Genomic DNA, 23,109 nt, shown 5'->3' on the forward strand with positions numbered 1-23,109 from the left:
TTTGCTGAAAGTAAAACTCAGCCATAAGCTTCCCTCTCCATTCAGAATGTACGCGGTGTACCTGCACACATGCTCACTGCACGTGCTCCATCTGAAATAACTACCACAGGCTTGTGCAGGAACAGATTCTGCTATTTAAGTATGATTAGCTTAAAAAAAATGAGCTAAAATGTCCACAGTAAAGTCTAACTGTCTAAAATCTCGAGTGACACAGCACACACACATACATACATACATCTTGTTTATCTGTCTCCTCACTTCACAAACCCTTATTTATCCTCTTACATGTGACATGCAGTGGTTAGAATAGATGGCTTTGCCTACAGACAGGACATTTCTATAGTGGATGTCAGTGTGACAACCACAGAGTGACTTGTCTGTCCCCATAGAGGAATACCATGGCTGACACTTATTGAAAGCAGGTTCTTAATGTCAACTTCAGTGACATCTGAAAGAGTGAAATGTCTGTGGACCAGAAAGCACCCATGCAACCTTTAACCATAAACCACGCAACACAACTTGCTGTACATAACTGCTGTCCTTCACAGTCTGTCAAATCCATCTTAGAGGCATGAATTCCTGAGCTTCTTGAACAGTTTGCATGGGCCCAGCACTTTCTTTTTACTGATTGCATGCCAACACTTGGATCCGTGTCTTTTCTTATCAAAAAACTATCCCCCATGTGTCATAATGTGTCAGAAGGCATCCAACAAGCACAGTCCTGATTTTGGTGTATTGGCCTAATGGCAGGGTATGTGACACACTGGGCGTCGGTACAACAGAAACAGCTGTGACACTGATCAATACGCACATTTGGAAGATATTATTATCATGTCAATCATGCAAAACGAGCAGAGAATACACACAGGAAGTGAGTGGAACTGAATGGGCATCCATGCCATCCGACATAAACTACAGTCCACTTAATCAGCAAATCATGTGTGGTAGAAATAGGGTCTTGTCTTCTTGTTTTTTGGGGGCCATTACAATGATGTACACTCAAACTGCACAATCAACACACCCTTAACACATGCAACCTGAACAGCAAGACATGCTACATCAAAATGTGGGTGTTCTGGTGCCACATTCTTACTGGTACAATGTAAGTATATTTCACTGTTAACATAAACATGTTCCTATGTGTAACTTCTATGTTATGGTACTTCTGCTTTGTCCTGGCTGAAGACTTGAAATCAAATCATATTAGTATGTGCTTCTTTGTTTGTGTTCTCTATTTTATCTTTTTTGTCACCCTTGTTCATCATTCTTGTTCAAGAAAACCAGCAATCCATCCATAATATGTATATCCTTGATGACGTGCTGTCAGCTTGTTTCCCTAACCACCAGGTTGGCTTTACTCCATCACTCTGCACATAACACACACTACAAAGACTATACCCCTTTTACATATCTAACATCGCTCTCTCTCTCTCACACACACACACAATACACTAGCCATTTGCTCATTTTATTTTTGTTAGAAAACTAATTTTACCATGGCAGCACATGTGGGAGATGATCTGTCTGAATAAGTGACAGCCTGCCAGTGAGAGAGGACAATGCTCCTTCTGTCATCTCAAAGAGAAATTAGCCATCAGATATTTAATTAAGTCAGCAAAGGCTGCGAGGATATTCTTTTTTTTTGACAAGCATTTCCCATCAAACAACTTCCTGACAAATCATTTCCCACTCGTCTATCCACACTATCAATGGCGCATTGGACCACTGCCCATAAACTACAACTATATTTCAAACTGTCACCATGCTGAGCTCAAAAGAAAAGAGCTGCCGTTCTCAGTTCAGCGACCGCCTGCTTAGTACAACGTCATGTTGTCCATCATCAACACACCACTGTTATTTTGATGCTCATTACCAAGCCTGTAGTCATCAACATTTTGACAAAAAGACTGTAACCATTTGTGCCGTCGCATGGCCACAACACATAAATAATAATTTCATGGCTCTGGGGATGGCTGTTTAGCATATGAAACAGTTCCTCTGTAAGGGCAGTCAATTAGTGAGCTAGTTTCTTTCAGCAGCCATCCAGCCTTTGATTGGAATCATTCAGCACTTACTCTCCATTTCCCCAATTTGTCTGTGATCTCTGGCACTTCATTTATTTAATCAGACCCAAGATTGAAGCTATTAGCCACCTATTCTCCAGAGCTGACAAAGTGGGAAAGTCTTCAGGGTGGGAACACAGCCAAGCTGGAACTGAAAGTCAAACTTTTCTCAGCCAAAATGACAGGTGACCTTTTTAGTTAAACAAGGAGGATTTCTACAAACCTCTGATTCAACATGAGAAGAAATACAAAAACAAAGAAAATACAAAGGGTCTATGTGTAGTTCTGGACAGCCAGCTGTACACTGTGACATGGAGCTGTGTTCTAATGACACAGGGGACACTATCAAAGCAGATTATGGTGATAAGTTACAAAAAATCTAAAGTCCTAAAGGAGTTTTTTTGTTGTTGTTTTTACAGGCTGCTTTCCAGCAATTAGAAAAAAACAATGTTTTCAGAGGAGAATTGTATCACTCATAACCACAGTTGTGTTACATTTGTTTATATAAGCAGAAACTTCATAATGCAAGAACTAGTTATGCATTTGAAGTCAGCAACAATAACTATTCAGACGCTTTGTCATTAATTATGTTTCTCTAAACTAACTACAGTAAACACTTCAGAGTTTTAATGAAGTGAAGTGTTGTATGTTCTGCCACCTTTTCCAGACGCCTGTTGGGGGGTAAATGAGAAAAATGTAAAGAGCCTGTCAATCACTAGCATGTCTGCCACAATGGAAAAACATTTATTTGCTTTGTGCCATAATGTGGCAGAAACACAAGCACACCAGCATGACATCGCCACAGTGTGAGTGACAGCACAGGAGACCACAAAGAATGTGTCTGCTACAGCATGGTCAGTATAATGTGAACTGAATAATGCAGGAGAGCAGCTGCTAATCATTTACACCATACTGAAACCAAACGGCGTGCATAAACACATGGACACACTGTGGATGTAGCACTGTAAGTAGTAATAAAAATATCTAAATAAAAGCGTATGATGTCTGGAGTTAACCAATTGAGATTCAGCAAAGCATTTTTCTTCATGATGCTGTCATGACAGTGGTGATGATGGAAGTTTTTTTTATGTGTTACTTGTGTGTCCGGAGTATGTTTACTTTCACTCAGTGTTTCTAAGTCTGCAGTTATCTAACTTTTACAAAAAGTATTAAAAAAACTAAAGCCTGCCAGTGCTGCAGACCACCTTTGTGTCTCCATGGCGATGAAATGGAGTGACAGCAGCAGACATGTGGCCGAGTGGCAGAGTGACAAGAAGGCAGTTCCAGGTATAGGAGAAGGTGTTTGACATGTCAGTGTGTTAAAACTTGTTTACTAAAACTTTGTCCATGTTTTCTGATTTTAACCAGTTGTGTGTCTCTGTCATCAACCATGAATGTTTTACAGGGGTCTTGGAGGGTCAAATTGGTCCCTCACTCTCTCTCTCAGTCCCGGCCCCTGCTTAACCAGGACTTGAAACACCACCACAAAGTAAACCATCAGCTATTTGAATAGCCGTCTTTACTACCAGTCAGAACAGGACCTGTCATTGTGCATTGTGCTAAGCTAACTGGGTGCTGGATGGCATTTCCTTTAACAAAAAGACGCATGTAATTTATTTTTCTCAAATATAATTTTTTTTATTATAATCATGTTACGATTACAAAATATATTTAAAAAAAACACACATTGTAAAAAATGGCCTATGCCATATTGATAACTATTTCCAAAAACAGTACAAACAACAAACAAAATCTCATTTTACTTCCAACTATCACCGACTACAAACTACATGTCCATATAAAGTGAGCAGTGGACACAGCTTTGTTTTTGTAAGAAAACAATTCCAGGAAATCCAATAATCAGGGATAATAGTACATTCTCTGGCATTTTCTTCCTCTACTCCCTCTGTCTGGGTTCTGATTAGAGTCCTTCAGTGATGTCGAGATGACTCTCCCAGCCTACTCTGTTTCCTGCTCTCTGCACCTCTTATACCTCTCAGTCTTCTCACTTCAGCCTGTCTTACACGCTCCTTTGTCACTCCAGGATTACATTTCCCAGCCTCTTCTTCTCCCTCATCTTACAGCTCCCCCGCAGAGGAAAAATTGAAAGTCAAAAACCTATACATGTCTGAACCTACGGTCTCATCACGGGAGACTCCAAGCTCATTAAGGTCTTACTTCTCTTCTTCCTTCTCTTTTCTTTCACCGTCTCCAGGTGAGCGGGATCAATGCGTCGATGAGCAGGAAACGTGAGCAGCGTGTGTTATTCATGGTGGTGGTTATGGTGATCTGCTACCTGCTGTGCTGGCTGCCGTACGGGATCATGGCGCTGATGGCCACCTTTGGGCAGCCGGGCCTGGTCACACCCGAAGCGAGCATTATTCCCTCAGTGCTGGCCAAGACAAGCACAGTCATCAACCCTGTCATCTATGTCTTCATGAATAAACAGGTGAGAAAGGGAGGGCGGGAGGGAGGAAGGGAGGGGAGTGGAGCTGGGGTCAACTTTTATCTTTCGCTGTCATGAAGTGGCAGGTGGAGGTCATCTTGCCCACCGAGGCCAGTCATGTTGATTGTTTTCAAGGTGGTTTGATATAATGGAAATGAGCTGTTGTTTTATATTCCAGGTGTTTTATCCGGTGCCTTCTTGACACTGAATAATCTGACTAATGTACTTGTGTGTGGACAGTGAATAATAAGGTGGTTTCTCAGGTGTTTGTTTCAGGTTTTTCTATCAGATTAGTGACCATATCTAATAGGATTTCTGACGGGCTAACCAAAGCCGCGTCATTCTAACTTATCTACTGCTTGACAAAGGGGATTTGCAACGTCAAGGAGCCGCTTGTTTGAGCTACTGATTTCAATTAACCTTGGTGTATCACTATGTGATAATTCACTAAAGGTGTTATAATCTCTTTAACTGGGGGTCCTCTTAGTTCAGGGTTGCTAACAAACAACCCATCATAATGTATTCCCTAAGGTAGCCTTAACATTCATAATATTAGCTATAAAATAAAGCTTCAAATCAATCATGTATAGTAAAGTATTGTAGTTTAATCAATTTTAATGTTAAATCTGAAGAAACAGTCAGCAGGTAAGCAACAAGCGAGACTCCAGGGAGACCAGTTATAACCCATAACCCCATGGTAAAAAGGTGAACTGTCATTTTCCTTTCCATTAATCTGACGTGTCGCCATTATGTCTGAATGAATCCCGGTCTGTAAAAGTCAGGCTAGAAATCTTTCCAGGTCAGGCCTAATTACATTTACATCACTTTCAATCGCACACAAGTCTGATAGGCTGGCAGTCGCATCCAAGATCACAATCCAGAAACAAACCAGACGCCCAGACTACCGCAGATCTGCATGACATGGACAAAGACGTAAATGAAAGAGTCAATTTGTAGCACCCAGCTTCCAAAAATACACATTAATAAAAGCATTAATGTTACACATCCCATATCATATGTTTTATAGGTACCAAATCTTACATATAGAACATACAACATCAAAACAATCCACAAAAATCAGCACTGTATAAAAATAAACTGAATTTACAAGACGAAAGAACAAAAATAAATTCATTACATATTATCTACAGTCTTTCTTATAGTAGTATATTATAGTAGTGGTCAGGTTTGCCTGAAAGTTTACTTCAGCAGTGGAAGAATACTACTACTGTATACATCTGTCACATCAGTTGAAACTTTTGGGGCCGTCAGCAAATAAACTAGACAGCGTGGCCCCGCCTGCGCTTTTATGGCTGGAAGGCTACAGAGACAGGAGACGAGATGAAAGCCAAAAGGCAGCCGGGGTTGGGAACTCCAACATCAGACATGCTTTATCAGTCATTCCTCGCATCTTGCCTCTAGTGGCTGTCATGTGAAGCACCACATCTGATTATAAACTAACCGTACATACATACTCAATTATTGATTAAGGACTAAGGGACAAAGCCTTTGTATCCAAATAATTAATCACAGCCGACCTTAAAAGCAGTGTCACATATGTCATGCAACTCTTGCTTGTTTGTGTTATTTCATTAGAGCCACAGGCTGCTGGAAACAATCGTGTTTTTGTTGAATCTTTCGGTTTTAGCTCTTTCTATTTAGCAATTTCAGGTTCTGCCAAGACTGAGCTCAGAGCCCAGGAAGAATGGTTAAAATGGATCCTAGATTCTCCTCCCTGAAAATTAGATTAGGCTATTTCCAGCAAAGGTCTTTGGTGAATTTAAATCAAATTTAATGACCCACATTGCCAAACCAGGAGGAAATTAGTGATGCAGTTCTGTAGTAGAAAAAAAGGTATTGTTTAATGGATCATTTAAGTCACTTTGAACTTGGCCTCATTTACAGGTCTTTTCTATCATTATGATTGATGGGTGTTCTCACTTAAAACCATTCAGTCTGCAGCAGTTGAGTGATAAAATGATCTATTCAAAACAATATTTTTATACATTTTACAAAAAGTGTTTACCATGGTCTGGCAACTATGCAAAGTGAGGCCCCTGATCCTCAGCTGTGAATCTGACAGGGTCACTGATTGATCAAGACATTATCTACATAAAAGAGATAGAGAATACTGGGTCTCTATGAATAAAATAAACAATAGGGAACACAATTGCAATCACTTAAATAACTAACCTAAATAACCTTTATTTGTAGAGTTTTTGGTACCTAAAACTAAAACTCTGCTTAGTCAAAATGACCACAAGTTAGCCCCTAATTACTATGTAACTGCACAAAAATAACACCATTGTCACAGTAGCCCTTTGAAGTTTTACTCATCAAACTTGTTTTGTACTTACTTATCACCTTTGTTTTCACTCTTGTGTTGTGATTTTGTTGTCTGAACACAAAGCTTATAAAAAATGTCTGCTTGTTTTCTACAAGACCTTTTTCAAGAGTGTGTGTGTGTGTGTGTGTGTGTGATAACAGCGACTGCAAAAAAATCCCAAAACCAAGCTAAAACAGTATTTACAGGGCATCTATACCAGCATATGTTCATACATGAGTGGCATTTGCCAGCAACACTTGCTGCAAAATCACCAGTAAAACACATTAACAATAGCATGTGTAGACTGAGAATGATCATCTAAATGACAAATATGATCACTTGGCAGTGGCAGTCAAAAGACAGATTAACGCAATAAATACAGAAGGAGAATTTAATGCCACGTAACAAGCTTAAGCTGGGTGGAGGTGAGGAGGGCAGGCCAGTAGCTCATGTAATGAGATGGTATCCACCCATCAACTCAAAGCGACCACACCCCTATGCTTTAGGCTGTAACGTAATTTAAACTGGATGAGTGAGAATGTCATACACAAAGGTTAAACTGTTTTTGTATTAGGCTGATAACATGTTTATTTATACTGTAAAAGTTATGACATTGAGGGACACCTATGGGGACTGACTCACTTTAGAGTAACCTCAAACGGCCACTCAATAAATGGAATTGATTTTGGTTAGTTCGGCTTCGTTTCTCAGCCCTTGACATTGCGGCTCAGTTTTGCTCCTATCATTTTCCTTGTAAGAATGGGCTTTAAACAGAAATTGGATTCTGGTGTCACGGCTGTGTCATGGGTTGGTGTTTTGGATAGCAGCTGCGGTTGAAAGGAAAGTGGTGTACAGCAAAGTTTGAATACAATGTTCAAATGTGGAAATCAGGCAGCTTTAATAGAATAGAAATACTGTATTCATCCCAAGCTGGGACATTTTGCAATATTTCCTGCTTTCTTACAAAATGTTTATCTTTTATAAACTATCTTTTATCTTTATTTGCTGCAGGATTCAGGAGAATCTCACTTACATAAGATTGCATAACCTGTCTTTGGCTTTAAGTTCTCCAGGTGAGATGAAATATGTGGGCTTCCTAAAGGATAGGACACTTGATGATGATATTACTTTGACAGGTTAAACATATTTACATACTACGTATTTACGACATACTTTGATTTAAGACTTTATAGTAGTACAAAAGTTAACTTCAAAATGTAGCTGCAGTTTGTTCTCAATACTTTTCTTATCGAGTTTCTCTCTCAGTTGAAGCCCGTTGAACAAAACAATACATTTAGACTCATGATTTAAGATGTTTTGTTCTTTTCTAAAACGTAGTTCATCACAGAAAGAAAAAAATAACACAAGATAACCAAGATTGTCCCACTGGGGCAGGCTGATAAAACCTTTTCCCCCCAATGTAATCTATATAATCTTATTCTGCTCTATTAAATGAAGCAGAGAATGCTTTGTAAGGTTTTAGAAAATATTCCCTTCAGACTCTGTCAGGAGGATTTCATGTACCATAGAGAGAATTCTTTACATTGGAAAGTAAATCTTATCACTGCTTCCAAAGCCAAGTGTAATACTTTGAAGTTTGAAGTTTTCTCTCAGCTACTGCCAAGACTTATTTATTGTGAAGTTGGAAAAACACTCACAGATGTTCCACACAGCTAACTGACCTTTCAGGGGCACTTTAACCTACATTTCCTCGACCTCATGGCAGCATGAGAGAGAGAGCAGCGGTGGGAGAGAGGGACACCAAATGTCCTGTATGTCATTTTCAGTCTTCAATTCCTCCCAGCCCGTTACTATGGAAACTGTGAGTTGAGGCGAGTTGAAGACTAAAAATGCTGTACAGATACAAGTAGCAGCTGGTGTGTGTTTGTCCCATCAACGACGCCATCATTGCCGAAAGTCCTGTGGGGAGGATGTCAAAAAAACTCCCGGGAATTATGGGTAAGTTTGCACTGAATCATCTTTTTATGTCATGTAAATACAGTATATACTACAGTGTGTTTGCTGCCAGGGGACAAGCACAGATGGGAACTTAAAGGGCAAACAAGGGACAAATAGATGTTATTCAATGCTTCATAAACTATGGTTTCATTTACAGTTAATCACTACTACAGATCACTGCCTCTCAGCACTGTAACACTGACAGCCTGTGTGGAGTGGCACACAGTGGTAAAGAAACATTGAACTGAAGAACATAATGTAGACCTGTTTACCTAAAGCTTTAAAGTCTGTTAAACATTTTGGGAACTATTTAATTTCATATTAATAATAATAAATGACCAACCATCAAATATAATTACACATACTTGACATATATATCAAATTCAGCTATGTACCAATCATCTGAGACATTAAAAGGAGACATCTGTGTATGAATCACAAGTGATCATTCCAAAAATGTTTGATATTATCCCCTTTCAGACACGCTCTGTTTTCCATTCAGCTGATGTGGTGACACTCTGATCACTTCCCAACTCAGACCTATATTACTGTACATGTCACATGCTTTAACAAATTACACTGAAAAAAACAAGACCCAAGGCCACATTTGGTTGATTACCTGCAACATTATGTTACATGTGTTACGACGTTAATGGAACACATGATTGTTTTGGCCAACGCCATGAGACGACATGAGACCCAAAGTGGGTGGAGAATGGTGGACGGTGGTTGCCAGCCATCCTTATGTTATGTTTTTCTGTTGAGGACAGACTGACAGAAATAAGAGGCTAAAAACACCTAATTGTGCTTTTGCACATCTGGGAAACACCACATTACCAAAGCTCTGTCTGTGACTCCTGTGAGCATGAAACATTAATGTTAGCGTGACCTATTTCTGAATGACAGAATGTTGTCACTTCAACAGACTGATGAAGCCAGCGATGCTAGATATTTCCTCTCTGAAAGGGGCATCAATGTCAGGGAAAACAGTGATGAATAATTCAAACACATGTTAAAAAAGACTGACTGGTGGGCTGATCTCAGCAGTGTCATTCTTGCCGCTGTGAGCTGCAGCACATGACTGTCATTCTGACAGGTGTTGTGATTTTCTGACTGATCAACTCAATTATAAAGTGTTTGATTAGCTGACTCTGATATCTGATGTCATCTCTGAGTTTGTAACAGGTGTAATTGATTTAAGGCTGTATTTGTCTCACTAGGATGGTGTTTTTTTAAAGTTTGTTTTACTGCAGCTTCTTGGTATTTTGATGAAGATGTTTTACAGTGTAATAAAATAAAATCTTTCAATCAGGTTTGTTATCAGGTTAAGCTCATGACAGAGCTCTGTAGTCTTATTGGCCTGTGTGTAAAAACTAGTCTCTGGGACTTTAATCCCATTGATACTATTTTAGGCACCTTTATGTCGACTTTATATATAATCTAATTTTTTAATTGAAAATTAAAAAATGAGATTATAGAAATATACCTTAATCTATACTGTGCAGTTTTGGGGTACATGCCTTAGTATGTGCACAATTGCCTGCATTGTTACACTAATTATCTTAGAATGAAAACCAGTAATAAGATGGAAATTAAACTGCTGAATTAGCATAGAACACGTTGCCTGCTCTTTTATATTGAAAACTTTTTTTCTTTGTCTTTTTTCAAGATGAACAATAAATCTGCACAGAGTGGAGAAGCTAACCCTCATAGCAAAATGTAGTACTTCTCAAACTATTGTTAAAATATTTACAGACATTTAGGTAAAATCGTTACTGGCTAGAAATATATCACACATCATGCATGTTGTAAATTGGCTGGTCTCCACTTAGTGGTTTATTTGTTAGCTAGATCTGCTTAGCAGGATGGTTTCTACACTAACAACTTGCCCAATATGTGCTAACAATTTACATTTCTGAGACAATGAGGTAGAAGATGTTAAAATAGATTCTGATTTCCATTTGATGTAAATGTAAATTCTTAAAACAGTGCTTACAGGACATCTCAGACAGAACACAAACTCTTTTACTTGACCCTGATTGAACCAGTATTTGTGCTATAGTTGGATGACTGCAGTGTTTGATCTGGGCCAGTGTCATCTTTAATCCAGCTCATCATAAAGCTCTGACACCTGTCACTGCAGATGGAGATGCAAAGCATGACTGGGTTAACAATGCAAACTGTGATATTAAAAGTCAAATACAATGGGCTCATTGCTTCAATTCTGCCTCCCAAGCACCATGCCAAGTAAAAGTTTCTATTTTATTACCCGAGAAAGGTTTAAAGCTTAAATTGGCTCTTCGTCAGGTACAGAGGTATTAAAACCCAAGACCGAGACCAAAAGCCAATTTTGGCTGGATACGTTGTACCCTTTCATTGCAAGAGTACACAGAACAGAAAAACAACATTTAAGGCGAGCCAGCGGTCTGTTAGTAAGTATTAAGTCAGAGGCTCTCCTAGTCGCTGAAATGAGAATTTTGTAGGAAATCTAAAAATGTGCGACTTTGTTCCAGTCGCTCACTTCAGTGTAAGGGAATGATTGACAATGTAAACATGATGCAGCCTATGTAGAATTAAGAATGTGCCAAGAAGTCCTACGAGGAAGGATGATTGTCATTCCATTCACACATTCCTGTGTGACAGTCATTATTTTTCCAGACAGAGCTCTCAGATCTATTAATTTTTTTTTCAATCACATTCTGTAGTCTGAATGATACTTCACAACACTGGGGAGTTTATTGGATCAAATTAAGTCAAATGAAGTAGTGGGTTATCTGCTGATGCCTCTAACAGAAGCTGAATGCTTCCTGTCATTGCCTTACTTCATTTAGATCTCTTAAATCACATTAAGTATAAAGTAGTGAAGTGTCAGAGCTTCTGCTTCTCTCAAACTGTCGTAAGAACACTGTTTTTTGATATTAGTGTCTCAAAGAACTCAGTTAAACAGAGTCTATTCATTTAACATCTGCAGTCAGTATAGTATACACAACCTCACTGAATCTCAACGCCCTATTTTTGTTTTGTTTTGTTTTTTTTTCTGGATTATGTTGGCAAACATGCATGGACTGTCAATGCCCATCTTTTTGTGTACAGTCACGTACAAGCAGAAAAAAACAGCAGATCCAAGTCGACATTTCATGCTATAAAAAATAGATGAGGTTTTCATTGTCTGAGATGATGCCTGACATTTGACCCTCTGGTTGTCATCTTCTACCCATAGAGCATCAGCACAGATCACGAAAAGCATCAGCCAAACCTGATGTGACCAGTCAGAGATGACCCTCTCTGAGTCCTCTACAACACTCTCACTCCAAAATACTCTGTCAGTGCATCTCATTCCTTCCATCCTCCTGTCATGCTTTATCTATTTATCTGTCATTGCCTTCACCTCTCTCTTGACCTTAGCCTTGATGCCTTTGTGTCTTTATTAACTTCCTCCACCATTTGTCTGTTGTCTCCATCTCTGCCTCTCTTCCATCCTTCTAGCCGTCTGGAGTGTAGTGGTTGGACAGCTGAGGGGAGCAGGGAGTGTGCATCAAACCACGGAGAGGTGCTGATCATCTCGTTTCTTTACATCTCCACACTAGCCTTCACTCGTAGACGACCTAAAGGTTACGGAGAAACTCACAATAGGGATTCACGTGTTACTCTTAGATATGTTGTGAGTGGAATTTTTGGTTATGTCCTGGGGCACCTTTCTCTCTCTCCCCCCTCCCCCTCTCTCCCCTCCCTCTCCCTCTCCCATCATAGCTAGCAAGCATTTGACAGGCAGCGAAATGCAGGAAAAGTTCAATGTTGAGTCAAACGACTACAAATTCTCACAAGATGAGAATAAATTTAAGAAGTATTTTCAACTTAAAAGTTGTGAAAAGGTGAAAAGTCTTATTACTGTCAGAAGAATATCTCAATATTAAGGTTTGAAGATGCAGAGCTTGAAGACCAAAAACAAGTACATTAAAAGTTCTTCTCAAAACAGCCGGATGCTGTAGCTGCTAGCAAATAATGGCCAAGCACAAGTAAAGGGTGAAACATGGTGCAAACACAAATGTGGAATCTACTTTAAAAAAAACACTGACGGCCATGTGAAGAAACATGCAACACCATGGCTCATTGATGTTTCTTTATGATCATTTTTAGATGACAGCAGAGGTCTAGAGTGCAGAATACATTATCATCAGAGGCTGGCTACAAAAACAATACTTATTAGATGCTTTTTGTCTTTAATGAGCTTATCTGACACAGAGTTAATGTAAGATATTACCAGTCCTTAGACAAAGTTTTGTTTTGCAGCAGTGGTCAACATTGCATATTTTTACTTTTATTAACCTTTTAAACTTAATAACCTTTTGTCACTTTCTGTGTCAAAGTGCTTTAAATGTCTTCATTCGTCTCATGTTTTTTCTTCTGTCTCTACATGTTTTGCACTCATGAGAAAATGTAGTAGACTATAAGTATACATAAAACTCATAAGTATACTAAGTATACTACGTTTACCCAAGAGTGGCACATTCAGGCTAATGTCATCAAGAACTTCAGAAAAGTGTTGTGTTTTGTGTTAAGAAAATGTCAGATATGGATAGAAATATCTGTAATTTAAACTATAGCTAAATACCCTGAATGCACTGTTATGCTTCCAACCTCTCTATTATTGAGAATCTTCCTATCTGTCCATCAGAGAGAAACCGAGTAACAGAAGTGCTGTGTTTTGTGTAGTGGTTTGGGTATGAAAGGAAAATCTATATGGAATCCCAATCTCCAGATATGTTTCCTGAATTGAAAAATGTATCCTGGGGTCCATCCACCATTTATTATTCTCTGACAGAAGGTGTATACATTTCAAAGCTTTCACCCATACCTTAGAGACAGCCTGCCCTTTCTTTCCATAAAATGTTTTAATGTGTTCCAGTTTTTGGATTTCTGCAGGTGTAGAACTATAAAGCTTTGTCTGGAATGGTATCATTTGCTGGAAACACGTATATGGTACTAGCTCTGCTCTGTTCTTAGACAAAAGAAAGCTTGCTCTGCAGAATTACAAACTGGAAACCTGTTTTTTATTTCCAACTTCACTGGAACAAAAATATTATTGCATAAAAATGATGATTGCATTTTCTGCTTATAAAGCATGGCTAGACTTCTCATAAAACAGTGCTCATCATTGTCTTCTGTTATGGATTCATGCTGGGATACAGTGAAAGTTTAGCTAGGCTTAACATTATTTTTCTGCTGCAGAAAACAATAGGACTTCACTGGGTATCTACAGTGCTGGTTTCAGCCTTCAGTCAGCATTAAGCTGTGGACCACTGGACTGACTGGAATGCAGCAGGAGCCCTACAGCTGTGTGCTGTTTCATTATTTCATTCATAATTAAGTAAATTACCAGAGTACTGTTCTTCTCTTACTTTTACAGACTCTATGGTGTTATTGAAACCCAACAATTCTTCATAACTCAAAGGGGTTGTTATGCAATTCTTTGCTTACAAATACACCAGTCTGAGCGTCACCAAATTCTGAAACTGATGCCGTAAACAGTGTATTCCAAAATAGGCTTAAAACCATTAAATACCATGTTAGACAGACAGAACACATTGTATAAGTAAAGGATTTTAGGAACATTGTTTGGAAATGTATATAGCACATTCTTATGTTTGTGTTGTTCAGGAGACTTTATAGTCTTGAATTTTTTATTTTTTTTTGCCTGTGCCAAGTAAATAGAAGTGTAAAGGCTGTTCCATACTCCGCGAGACAAAGAGCGGAGAATGCACTCCACGGGTGGTAAGAGATACAAAAAAAAGGTCTTTTCCGCACTGAGGTACCATACTCCGCGAGACGCGTGTGTGCAGAACTCCTCATACGGCCCGCCCACTAAACTATAAGGAAAGACTTTACTGAGTTTTTTAACACACCACAAGGACTTGTGCCATGGCAAGAGGGCATTATACAGAGAGGGTGCCTGCAACAGCGTGAGATGTCCGGCGATGAGTTGTGAAAATGCGACATTAAAAGTAACAATAGCAAAGATTCAGTGTTTGTGCCTTTATGACCACATTTGCACATCTACTGCGTTCCAATATGCCTGCGATACTTCAAACTGTCCGGTGATGAGCTGTGAAGATGCGACATTAAAAGTAACAATAGCAAAGATATACATTGTTAACGAGCCTATTATGCCCGGGTATGTAGGAGTATATAGAATGGTAATAACAGTCACCATCTGGTATGTGTGAACGGCTGTCTGGAGTTATTGGTGACAAATCACGCTGACTTGCCTTTCTTTCTTTCTTTTATTGCTCATCATGCAAAACCGGTATGGTCTTATCTAAATCTGTTGAATCAGCGCTGTTTATACACCTACCTATATACCTGGAGAGGCTCTTGCGCTTCTCCACTTTCATCACGCCCACAATAAATTCCGACCAATCACAGCATGGTTGCCACACAGCCTTGAAAGACAAAGTTCGGCCCGGACCCTGTGCACAGGAGTGCGGATCAGCGGGCAGTCAGAGACAAAAAATGAAGTCATTTTGTGGGCGTAACGTCTGCAGGGGGGAAAAATGTCTTTGTCTCGCGGAGTATGGATCCAGCTTTAAAAGGAGCTTACGCAAGTGTCAAAACTGCCATTCCTCACAAAGCATCTTTAGACTGTGCTGCCTATAAAAAAGCACAACTTTAAATATGCTTTCAGCCTGTTAAAACAACAGTTTTATCAGTCAGTAGTTATCAGTAGTTTCCCCTCTTATATCCAAAATCTGCAATGTCTTCAATGTCCCCTTCAGTTGAAACATGCTGACCTAAACAAATCTCACTGTAAAGGTTTCAAAAGCCCTATGTCAGCTTAGAATATCAGTCAACACTTTACAGAACAAGTTAGACACCCTTGCCAGTACCACATAATCCTTAGGGTAAAGTCCAAAGCTGCAGCAATGGTGGCATAGAGGTTAGAGAAGCTGTCTGGTTACTGGAAGGCTGCCAGTTTCATTTCTGGACCACTGATATGAAAACAACCCCATCTAAAGCAAAGCTCTTAACCTACAAACTGGTCCGCTGGAGAGGCTCGGGGGGCCACCAGAGCAGACCAGAGCAGCAGCCTTACCAACTGATTCATTAATATAGGTTCTTCTCTGGAAAGTGTGGGTGCATTAGGCAGCCTCTAGATATGAAACTCTGAGTGTGAAACCTAAAAACAAGGCGTTGCCTTTGTATTAAATAAAAACTACAGTCCAGATAAAGTGGCTAACCAGGAATTTACAGGGCCACATTTCCACTTTTTGGGCTCAATATTCTACATTGTGTTGGACAAGTAAGTAGAAAACAAAACCTGACACTGATCCTTGGTCTTCCCAAAACTTCGTATTCTTTTTGACACGTCAGCTGTAGAAACTTTATAAATTGGTACATCCTTTGGGTGAATGGTGATGACATTTTCTTAGTGGTCCTATTACCTGGATTTCAGCTTCTTGTTTGGAAACGTGAACTGTAACTTTCCACAACACATATGGAGATCTTAGCAGGAGGCATTTACTGTAAAACATCCACAGACAGACAACATGCACAGTCATTCTTTCCCAAACAAGCAGTGGATTGCTATAAAACGGTGTATATGTAGGAATTAAGACCCCTTCATGAATGATAAATGGCAGGAAAAAATAGAAAAAAACGGGTTAATGATTGTCTTTCATTTTCAGACTCTCTCTCCCTCCATTTGCCACCCTCTATAAGCACACATTAGCAAAATCACTTATCCAATTGAAATGGCACTGATGGTTTGCTCTCATGATTGAGTATGTTATACGCTGACTATTGAATTTAGACACTTCACAAACAATCCTTGTCCCGTCATGAATTGCCTCACATGAGGACAGAAAGCAGGACACAGGCGAGAACAAGAAGAGATGAGACAAGCAACCACCTGCAAATTTACCTAAAAATTTAGCAAATTTGGTATTTGGTATTAGTTTGGTATTAGTAATAAGAAAGTCCAGACATATAGTATTACGCTGACCATCTCTACAAATTCCCTTCTCTGAGGTCTCACTACCATCTTATCATGTGTTTGTGTCCTATGCTTGCCCCAGTTTTACAGATGTTTCCAAGCCCTGCTGCGCTGTGAAGCTCCTCGGCGAGGCTCCAGTTTAAAGAGCTCCTCCAGGGTTGCTACCAAGGCCATGAGAGGAGTAGCCGTTGCTGGTCCCCGCCGTACGAATGATTTCCTATTTATGGTCGCCTCACTGGGTCAACCAGCTACCACCATGCCCCAGTTGGGCCCCTCTTGTGAACCAACCATTGATGTCAGCAAAGGCCCTTCAACAGACAACAAACCTGTTGTGGTATCACTAGTGGCCCACTTTGATGGCTGATGATTGGCTATAACCATAAAAATCCCAAAGTCTCCTGCCAGGAAGTCATTTATAATGAGAGAGGTGGTGTTACTGAGGCTCAGAGCAGCAGCCTGCAAGTCCGGGTGGATTTAACGCAGCTCTTGCATCAGCTCTGCCCGCGAGTACAGGTAATGGACCGGCAACAAAGGAAAACCTTGGACTACCTCTGGACAATATGAGCAAAAATCAGAGGCAGTAAATCTGCAGATGCTGAGGGGGGGGGGCATACATCTGTCTAGCTACGAAAGAGCATTTCAGTGATGCCAATATCGGAGAAATAATGCTATTGTAATAAAAAAAAGGAATCGTAGGGATTGTTTTTTGTGAAATATCTATAGGTTCGGTAAGGTATTTATTCTCATAAAATGTCATACCAGAAATGTGTTCACACTGTAGGAAGAAGGATAAGATGTATTTTTCTATTGATCTGTTACTGGTAGTAAAGTGAAGTCGAAGAACACAAATTGTTTATTTCCCCAGAGTTATGAGACTTTACTGTTCATCATTTTAAAGCTGTTTTTTTAACTTTGTCATCACTTTGAGGATGGATTTCAATTGAGTGGCTTGTTTTTATTGTAACACTGCTAGCATGTTAGTGGCATTCATGTTTTTGCAGGGATTGTGACTAGTAATAGTCAATGAAATAAGTGCATGTTGGAGAGAAACTGTATAGTTACTTCAGTAACAACTGTGCATGTGCACTGTTGTGGTATGATGAACAAATCTGGAGAAGTGCAATATCTGGTGATGTTACGTAGACAGCTCTTAGAGACGGGGGTAGCAGGTATGAACAAAAAAAACTGACATGTATACCTATCCTGGCCATTTGTACAGGTATTAGCTTCTGCTCAAAATTTACACAATATTATCTATATCTTAAATCCGTCTACACCCTGCGAATAATCAAACATCTTGTTAAAGAATGTTAAAATCAAATCATAACAAAGGACTTCAACAAAGGTGACAAATCTTTAAGATGGAATACATTCGATATGTAAATATACAGTTTGCTATGTGCTTGTCAGCATCCTCTTCAATTTTTTGATAACTGGTTTGACGCTCTCTTCCTTCTTGCATTGGGAAGATAACAATAGTTTCTGAAAGCAGTGCATCAGTGCTGTGTTGTCAGTGAAGCTGGTCTACTTTTTGCTTCACTATACTGCTTCACTTTTAGCACACAAACCCTTCTTTATGTGCTCTTTGTATACAATGTACAGGAGTTGATACCAAAGCAAAAGACCTTTTAATTTTTTTAGGGGGGGGCTGTTCAATAAATTTTGTAAATCAAATCTCAATCAGTGTGTTGTGTGTTCATTTTGCTGAAAACTCCCTTTAGAGGGGTTCTGGTTTCTGTGCACTGCATTTTCTGTTAGTAGGCACAACTTTCTTTTGCACAAAGTTCAGCTAGCACAATCTAAACTTGGTGTGAGGCCCCGGCCTACTCAGTGCTGCCAGTGGCCAGAAGAGGAGACACCATAAGTGGAAGAAATGCAAGGTGGTCCAAGAGGTCTCATCTGTCAACAGGACTGGCTTAGACTCATAGGTAGGTCTTAGTGCAGCACTGCATCCACTTACTAAGGACATGTTAGACTGAAGGCCAACAACATGCATGATTTGTTTTTTTCCACAGCACAGTCTCAACAGTGGCTTATGTTGGCTTCACCTTTGGGTGCAATTCCAACACTGGAACATCCCTTCTAGGAAGATGCCTATAAGGCAGGTTCTCTCATTCTTTTTCAGCCCTGGAAAAATACCTTGGCTTTATTCTAAATCAATGTCAGAGTTCATAACAAAGAAAGAACAGGTAAACTCAAAACATACTGATGAGTAGGTCGGTAAGCCTTTCTTGGCTCATTCTGTTGCACATCAATATTGATTATGTCACCATGTAAGCCTGGTAGATCTCACACTGCGATGAAAATGTAGATTGACAGGTTCTGTATCATCAAGGGCTAATTGCTATGTATAATACCAAGGCAAGGTAGTGCTGCAGTATAACGCATCATTATAAGGCTAGCAGTTAATGTATTTAAACCAACTCACTAAGCTAACATGCTTAATTAGCCAGCTGCTAGCAACAGATTATATTTTAGTCATTGTTTCTTGATTCCACCCTTTTTCAAAGATGGAAGTGTTTCATCTGCAGCCAGATTTTGTGGCATGCAAGGATCTTAATAAACGCGCCATGCAGAGTGTCACCATGCAGAATGCGTCATATTGATACTAGTCAATAATACATCAAGTCAAGATAAACAGATTCTATTATAAAGGTTACCTGGGGCAAACTTTTTGCACGCTGTAAATGAAGTTAATGTAATTGATTATCCAAGGGGAATATTACATTTCAGGGTGTGTCTGACCTTGTCACAAGATGTTCTTTTTCTCACTGGAAACCCTTTACTGGTATGACCTTCATGGACCTTTACCATCCAACATTGTAAATTCCAACAAAGAATCAAAGCTGGAGTCCTGTGACTATCTAACAAACAAATAGAATTGTGGCACAAACCAAATTGTCTTTATCTCTCTCTTTTTTTCCCCATTCAGTTACAGAAACAATTTTCATCTGGATGAAGTCAGAGTGAGAGAAAGGTTGCATATTAACACGGAGATGAGAGAAGCCAAGCGCAAATACAGTTTGGTCTTTATAAGCACTCAGTGATTCCACTGGGACAGCTGTAGATTAAGTGGCTAAAGGGCAAGTGACAAGCTGCAGTTATTGAATCATGTATGATGGATGTCTCATTATGAGTTCATGTACCAGGATCACTGGAAATAGTAATTTGTCTAAAATACAGTCAACTGGTCAATATTATCACATTCATTAAAACTGATGTTTGATGAATATATAATTGCATAACTGCCATTATAGTGAAGTAATCAAATATTACTGAGACAGTCCAGCTAATAACTTTAACATTGGTCTCTTGGCAGGCCGCTGTGGAGTCAGTGTGACTGGGCCAGATTTATCATTTATTAACACACTATCATCCTTATTACATTTGTTAGATAGCTGTTGTATTAGATTGCTGTTATGAGATGAGCAGCAGATATTCCACAGCGGACTGTGAGAGAAGTTGCCCTCATGTAACCTCTTGCATTATCAGTGAATAGCAACAAAAAGACTAACAAAAAAAAGCTGTCCAATCTGAACCATAAGCCTGTCTAATGGAGACTGAATTGACGGAGGGACCTCAGGTTGAACAAATCTGTTCTCAGCGCAGATTTTAAATCTTTTTTTTTATGCTGTAGTGCGCCTTTAGGGATATTCTGCTAATTGTTTTTGGTCTGGTCTCCACTGTGTATTATAAACCCCCCTGCTGTGTGGTGATAAGACATACCCCAATAATCAACATGACTGTAAGTTGCCATTGTGGTGCTGGACTCCATTAAACCAGAGGCTCAGGGCATAATGTCTGATTAAGCAGCTGAATAGCCTGAAGACTGGACCGGAGCTGGGATGAGTAGAATCCAAATGACCTTTTGTTATGAACCTTTTCAGCTTTTGTCAAAAATAAGAGCCAGTTAGTTTCCTTGATAAACAAATGTCCACTAAGGGCTTATATTAAAATTGATTTCCCCCTCTTTCAGTTTTTCAACACCTTTCTGTGTGTGTTTCTCTGACTCTTAGGATAATGGGCTCCTTCACTGAGCTGGGAGAAAGAAAAGATGTAGAATTGGATGAAAAATTGAGCTCAGGCCAAACATAAGATTTACCACTTGTCTAATGTAATAAAAACTGCCACTATTTACTATCAAAATATGCCCCATTTGTCTGTTCAGGCTGTGAGACAGCTAGTTTTGATACATATTTTTATCTCAATATAACTCCCAAAAAGTTTTTCAACATCAAAATATAGAGGTATAAATATAGCTGCAATATTTAAAATTGAAATATCACGTTAAAACAACACATAATATCTTTTTTACAGAACTGTAATACAGCTGCCGCGGTCTCATCCATTTTCTTCTCAGACAAATTGGACAAACCTTTTGTCTAATTATCTTGGAGCCATGAAGCACTGTTTCTCTGAAAGTAACTGTCATGGTTCCTGAAGCGCAGGCGGTATTAGTGTTTGTCTTTGACTCCTGCCAAACTAGCCACACTAAAGTGGTTGTACTATCTGGCAGGCTGCCCTTGGAGCAGTGGGCCCAGCCAGCATCCTGATGATAAAACACAGTGTAAATGAGTGCAGACAGTACAGGGAATTCCACAGTTAATTGATTAATAAAGTCCACCATCACCACCTGAAACCACCCACTGTGAATTTTCCCACGGGCCTTCCAAACTGGAGAGAACTCAATTACATTCAGAGAGTAGACTGACTCTCACAATCTGGAAATTACATTTCTGTATTTCTTTAGTATAAATGAAAACGTAGCCTTAACAAAACCCTTGTCATTTGTGTTTATGCCACCATGTCAGAGCCCTTGGTCAAGGAATATTTTGATGTTGCAAAAGTCCTACACACAAGTCTGGCCTGCTCCTCTAAGGTGCAGCGATCAGACACTCCGAACCTCTGACATCACTGTGTTTGAGCCATCAGCTTTTTAAATTAAAACGAAGCCAGACTTTGTGAAAGGATGTAATAAAATCAATGCATGCGTATTCAAGCTAGCTTTCAACATTTATGCAGGATTCCAGACTTACATTATTGTTATATATATATATATATACATACTGCATCCTATGGGAAAACATGGAGGGTTAAAAAACGTTTTTGCTGCATGAATATGACAAGAAAATGCAAAAAACTGTTGACATATCTTTTAAATAATGTAAAAATAATGTCAAAAGGTTGAGTTATATAATGGGGAATATTCCAAAATACTTTAAAGGGTATGTATTCTATAATTTGTAGTGAAATACATTTCAAAAGTCTGACTGACATTTGTCACAGTGAGTTTACCATGTTGTGGAAAACCTCCTCTAGCACCAAGGTGCTTTTTTAGCTGCATTCCAACTTCTTGCACTGGCCCCAGCTGAAGTGTTAGAAGAGTTTTCTCTATAAGAATAAAAATATACAGTACTGTATATGCTGCATATATTCTCAGCAGCTACTGCCTTCGAACTGCTTATTCTGCTGTGTGTCCTTGGAACAGCAACTTTGTATTCTGCAAGGCTTAGCTCAATGCATGCTGCTTTTGGACACTGTACGAGTTCAGTGTACAACAAGTCACTGACTGAGGTTGGAAGGCGAGAACAAAAAAAGGCAAGGTGTGTTTCTATAAATACTAATCTTCCTCTCCAGCTAAGTGCCACTCTGAACCTCCACAGTTCATTCTAAAAGGTTTCCAATTAATGTTTGTCACTAGCCCCAGGCCAGTTCATTGCAAGTCTGCTGATCTTTTCCTTTTGTGCCCTGGCTTCTCTGCCCCCCTGATGAGAGGCTTTATTGCGTCTGGAGGGTTGTCAGTTTATTTAGGTTTTATTTTTGCACACTGATTGACAAAATTAATTAGTGCCAAACAAACAATTCTTTTGCCCTCCCTGTTCCTGGTTATATTTAAGCCAGTCAAAAATTTCATATTAAAAAAAGGACAATTATTACCATTTGAAATGATTTCTCATGTGGTCTAATGACTGATGCGGTGTGATGCCTGCTGCTCTGGTGGTCCCTGAAAGCTTCACTCGACTTGGTGACACTTTTTGACCTTGCATTGTCAAGGTTAATTACTGTATCCAACTTTAAAATTCAGCTGACAGCTCAGTCCAAATGAGATTCATTAATACAATAAAATATTAACTGGGAGTGGGAATTTCTCTGCAGAGGCTGTCCAAAGCTGCAGCACACCTTACAATAGATTGCTGCCGGAAATGCTGGGAGCTGCTGGATCACCACAGGCGAGCTCAAACTGGTTTGAAAGACCAGGAGATTCAGATACTACGAGTGTGATGGCTGCAGGGCTGTTCACTGACACACACCACTCTAAATATAA

General features: G+C 39.5%; 1 protein-coding gene across 1 annotated transcript in view; it reads left to right on the forward strand.

Moving 5' to 3' along the window:
- tmtopsa (teleost multiple tissue opsin a) overlaps positions 1-17,148 on the forward strand; it is a 41,520-nt gene extending 24,372 nt beyond the window's left edge. Inside the window, exons 3-4 of the mRNA XM_028428618.1 lie at positions 4,279-4,512; positions 16,867-17,148. Of these exons, the coding sequence (XP_028284419.1) occupies positions 4,279-4,512; positions 16,867-17,148 (516 nt within the window). The remainder of the gene's footprint in view (positions 1-4,278; positions 4,513-16,866) is intronic.
- The last annotated feature ends 5,961 nt before the right edge of the window (positions 17,149-23,109 follow it).

This window comes from Parambassis ranga, chromosome 17, assembly GCF_900634625.1.
Source record: "Parambassis ranga chromosome 17, fParRan2.1, whole genome shotgun sequence".
Classification (NCBI taxonomy): Eukaryota; Metazoa; Chordata; class Actinopteri; family Ambassidae; genus Parambassis; species Parambassis ranga.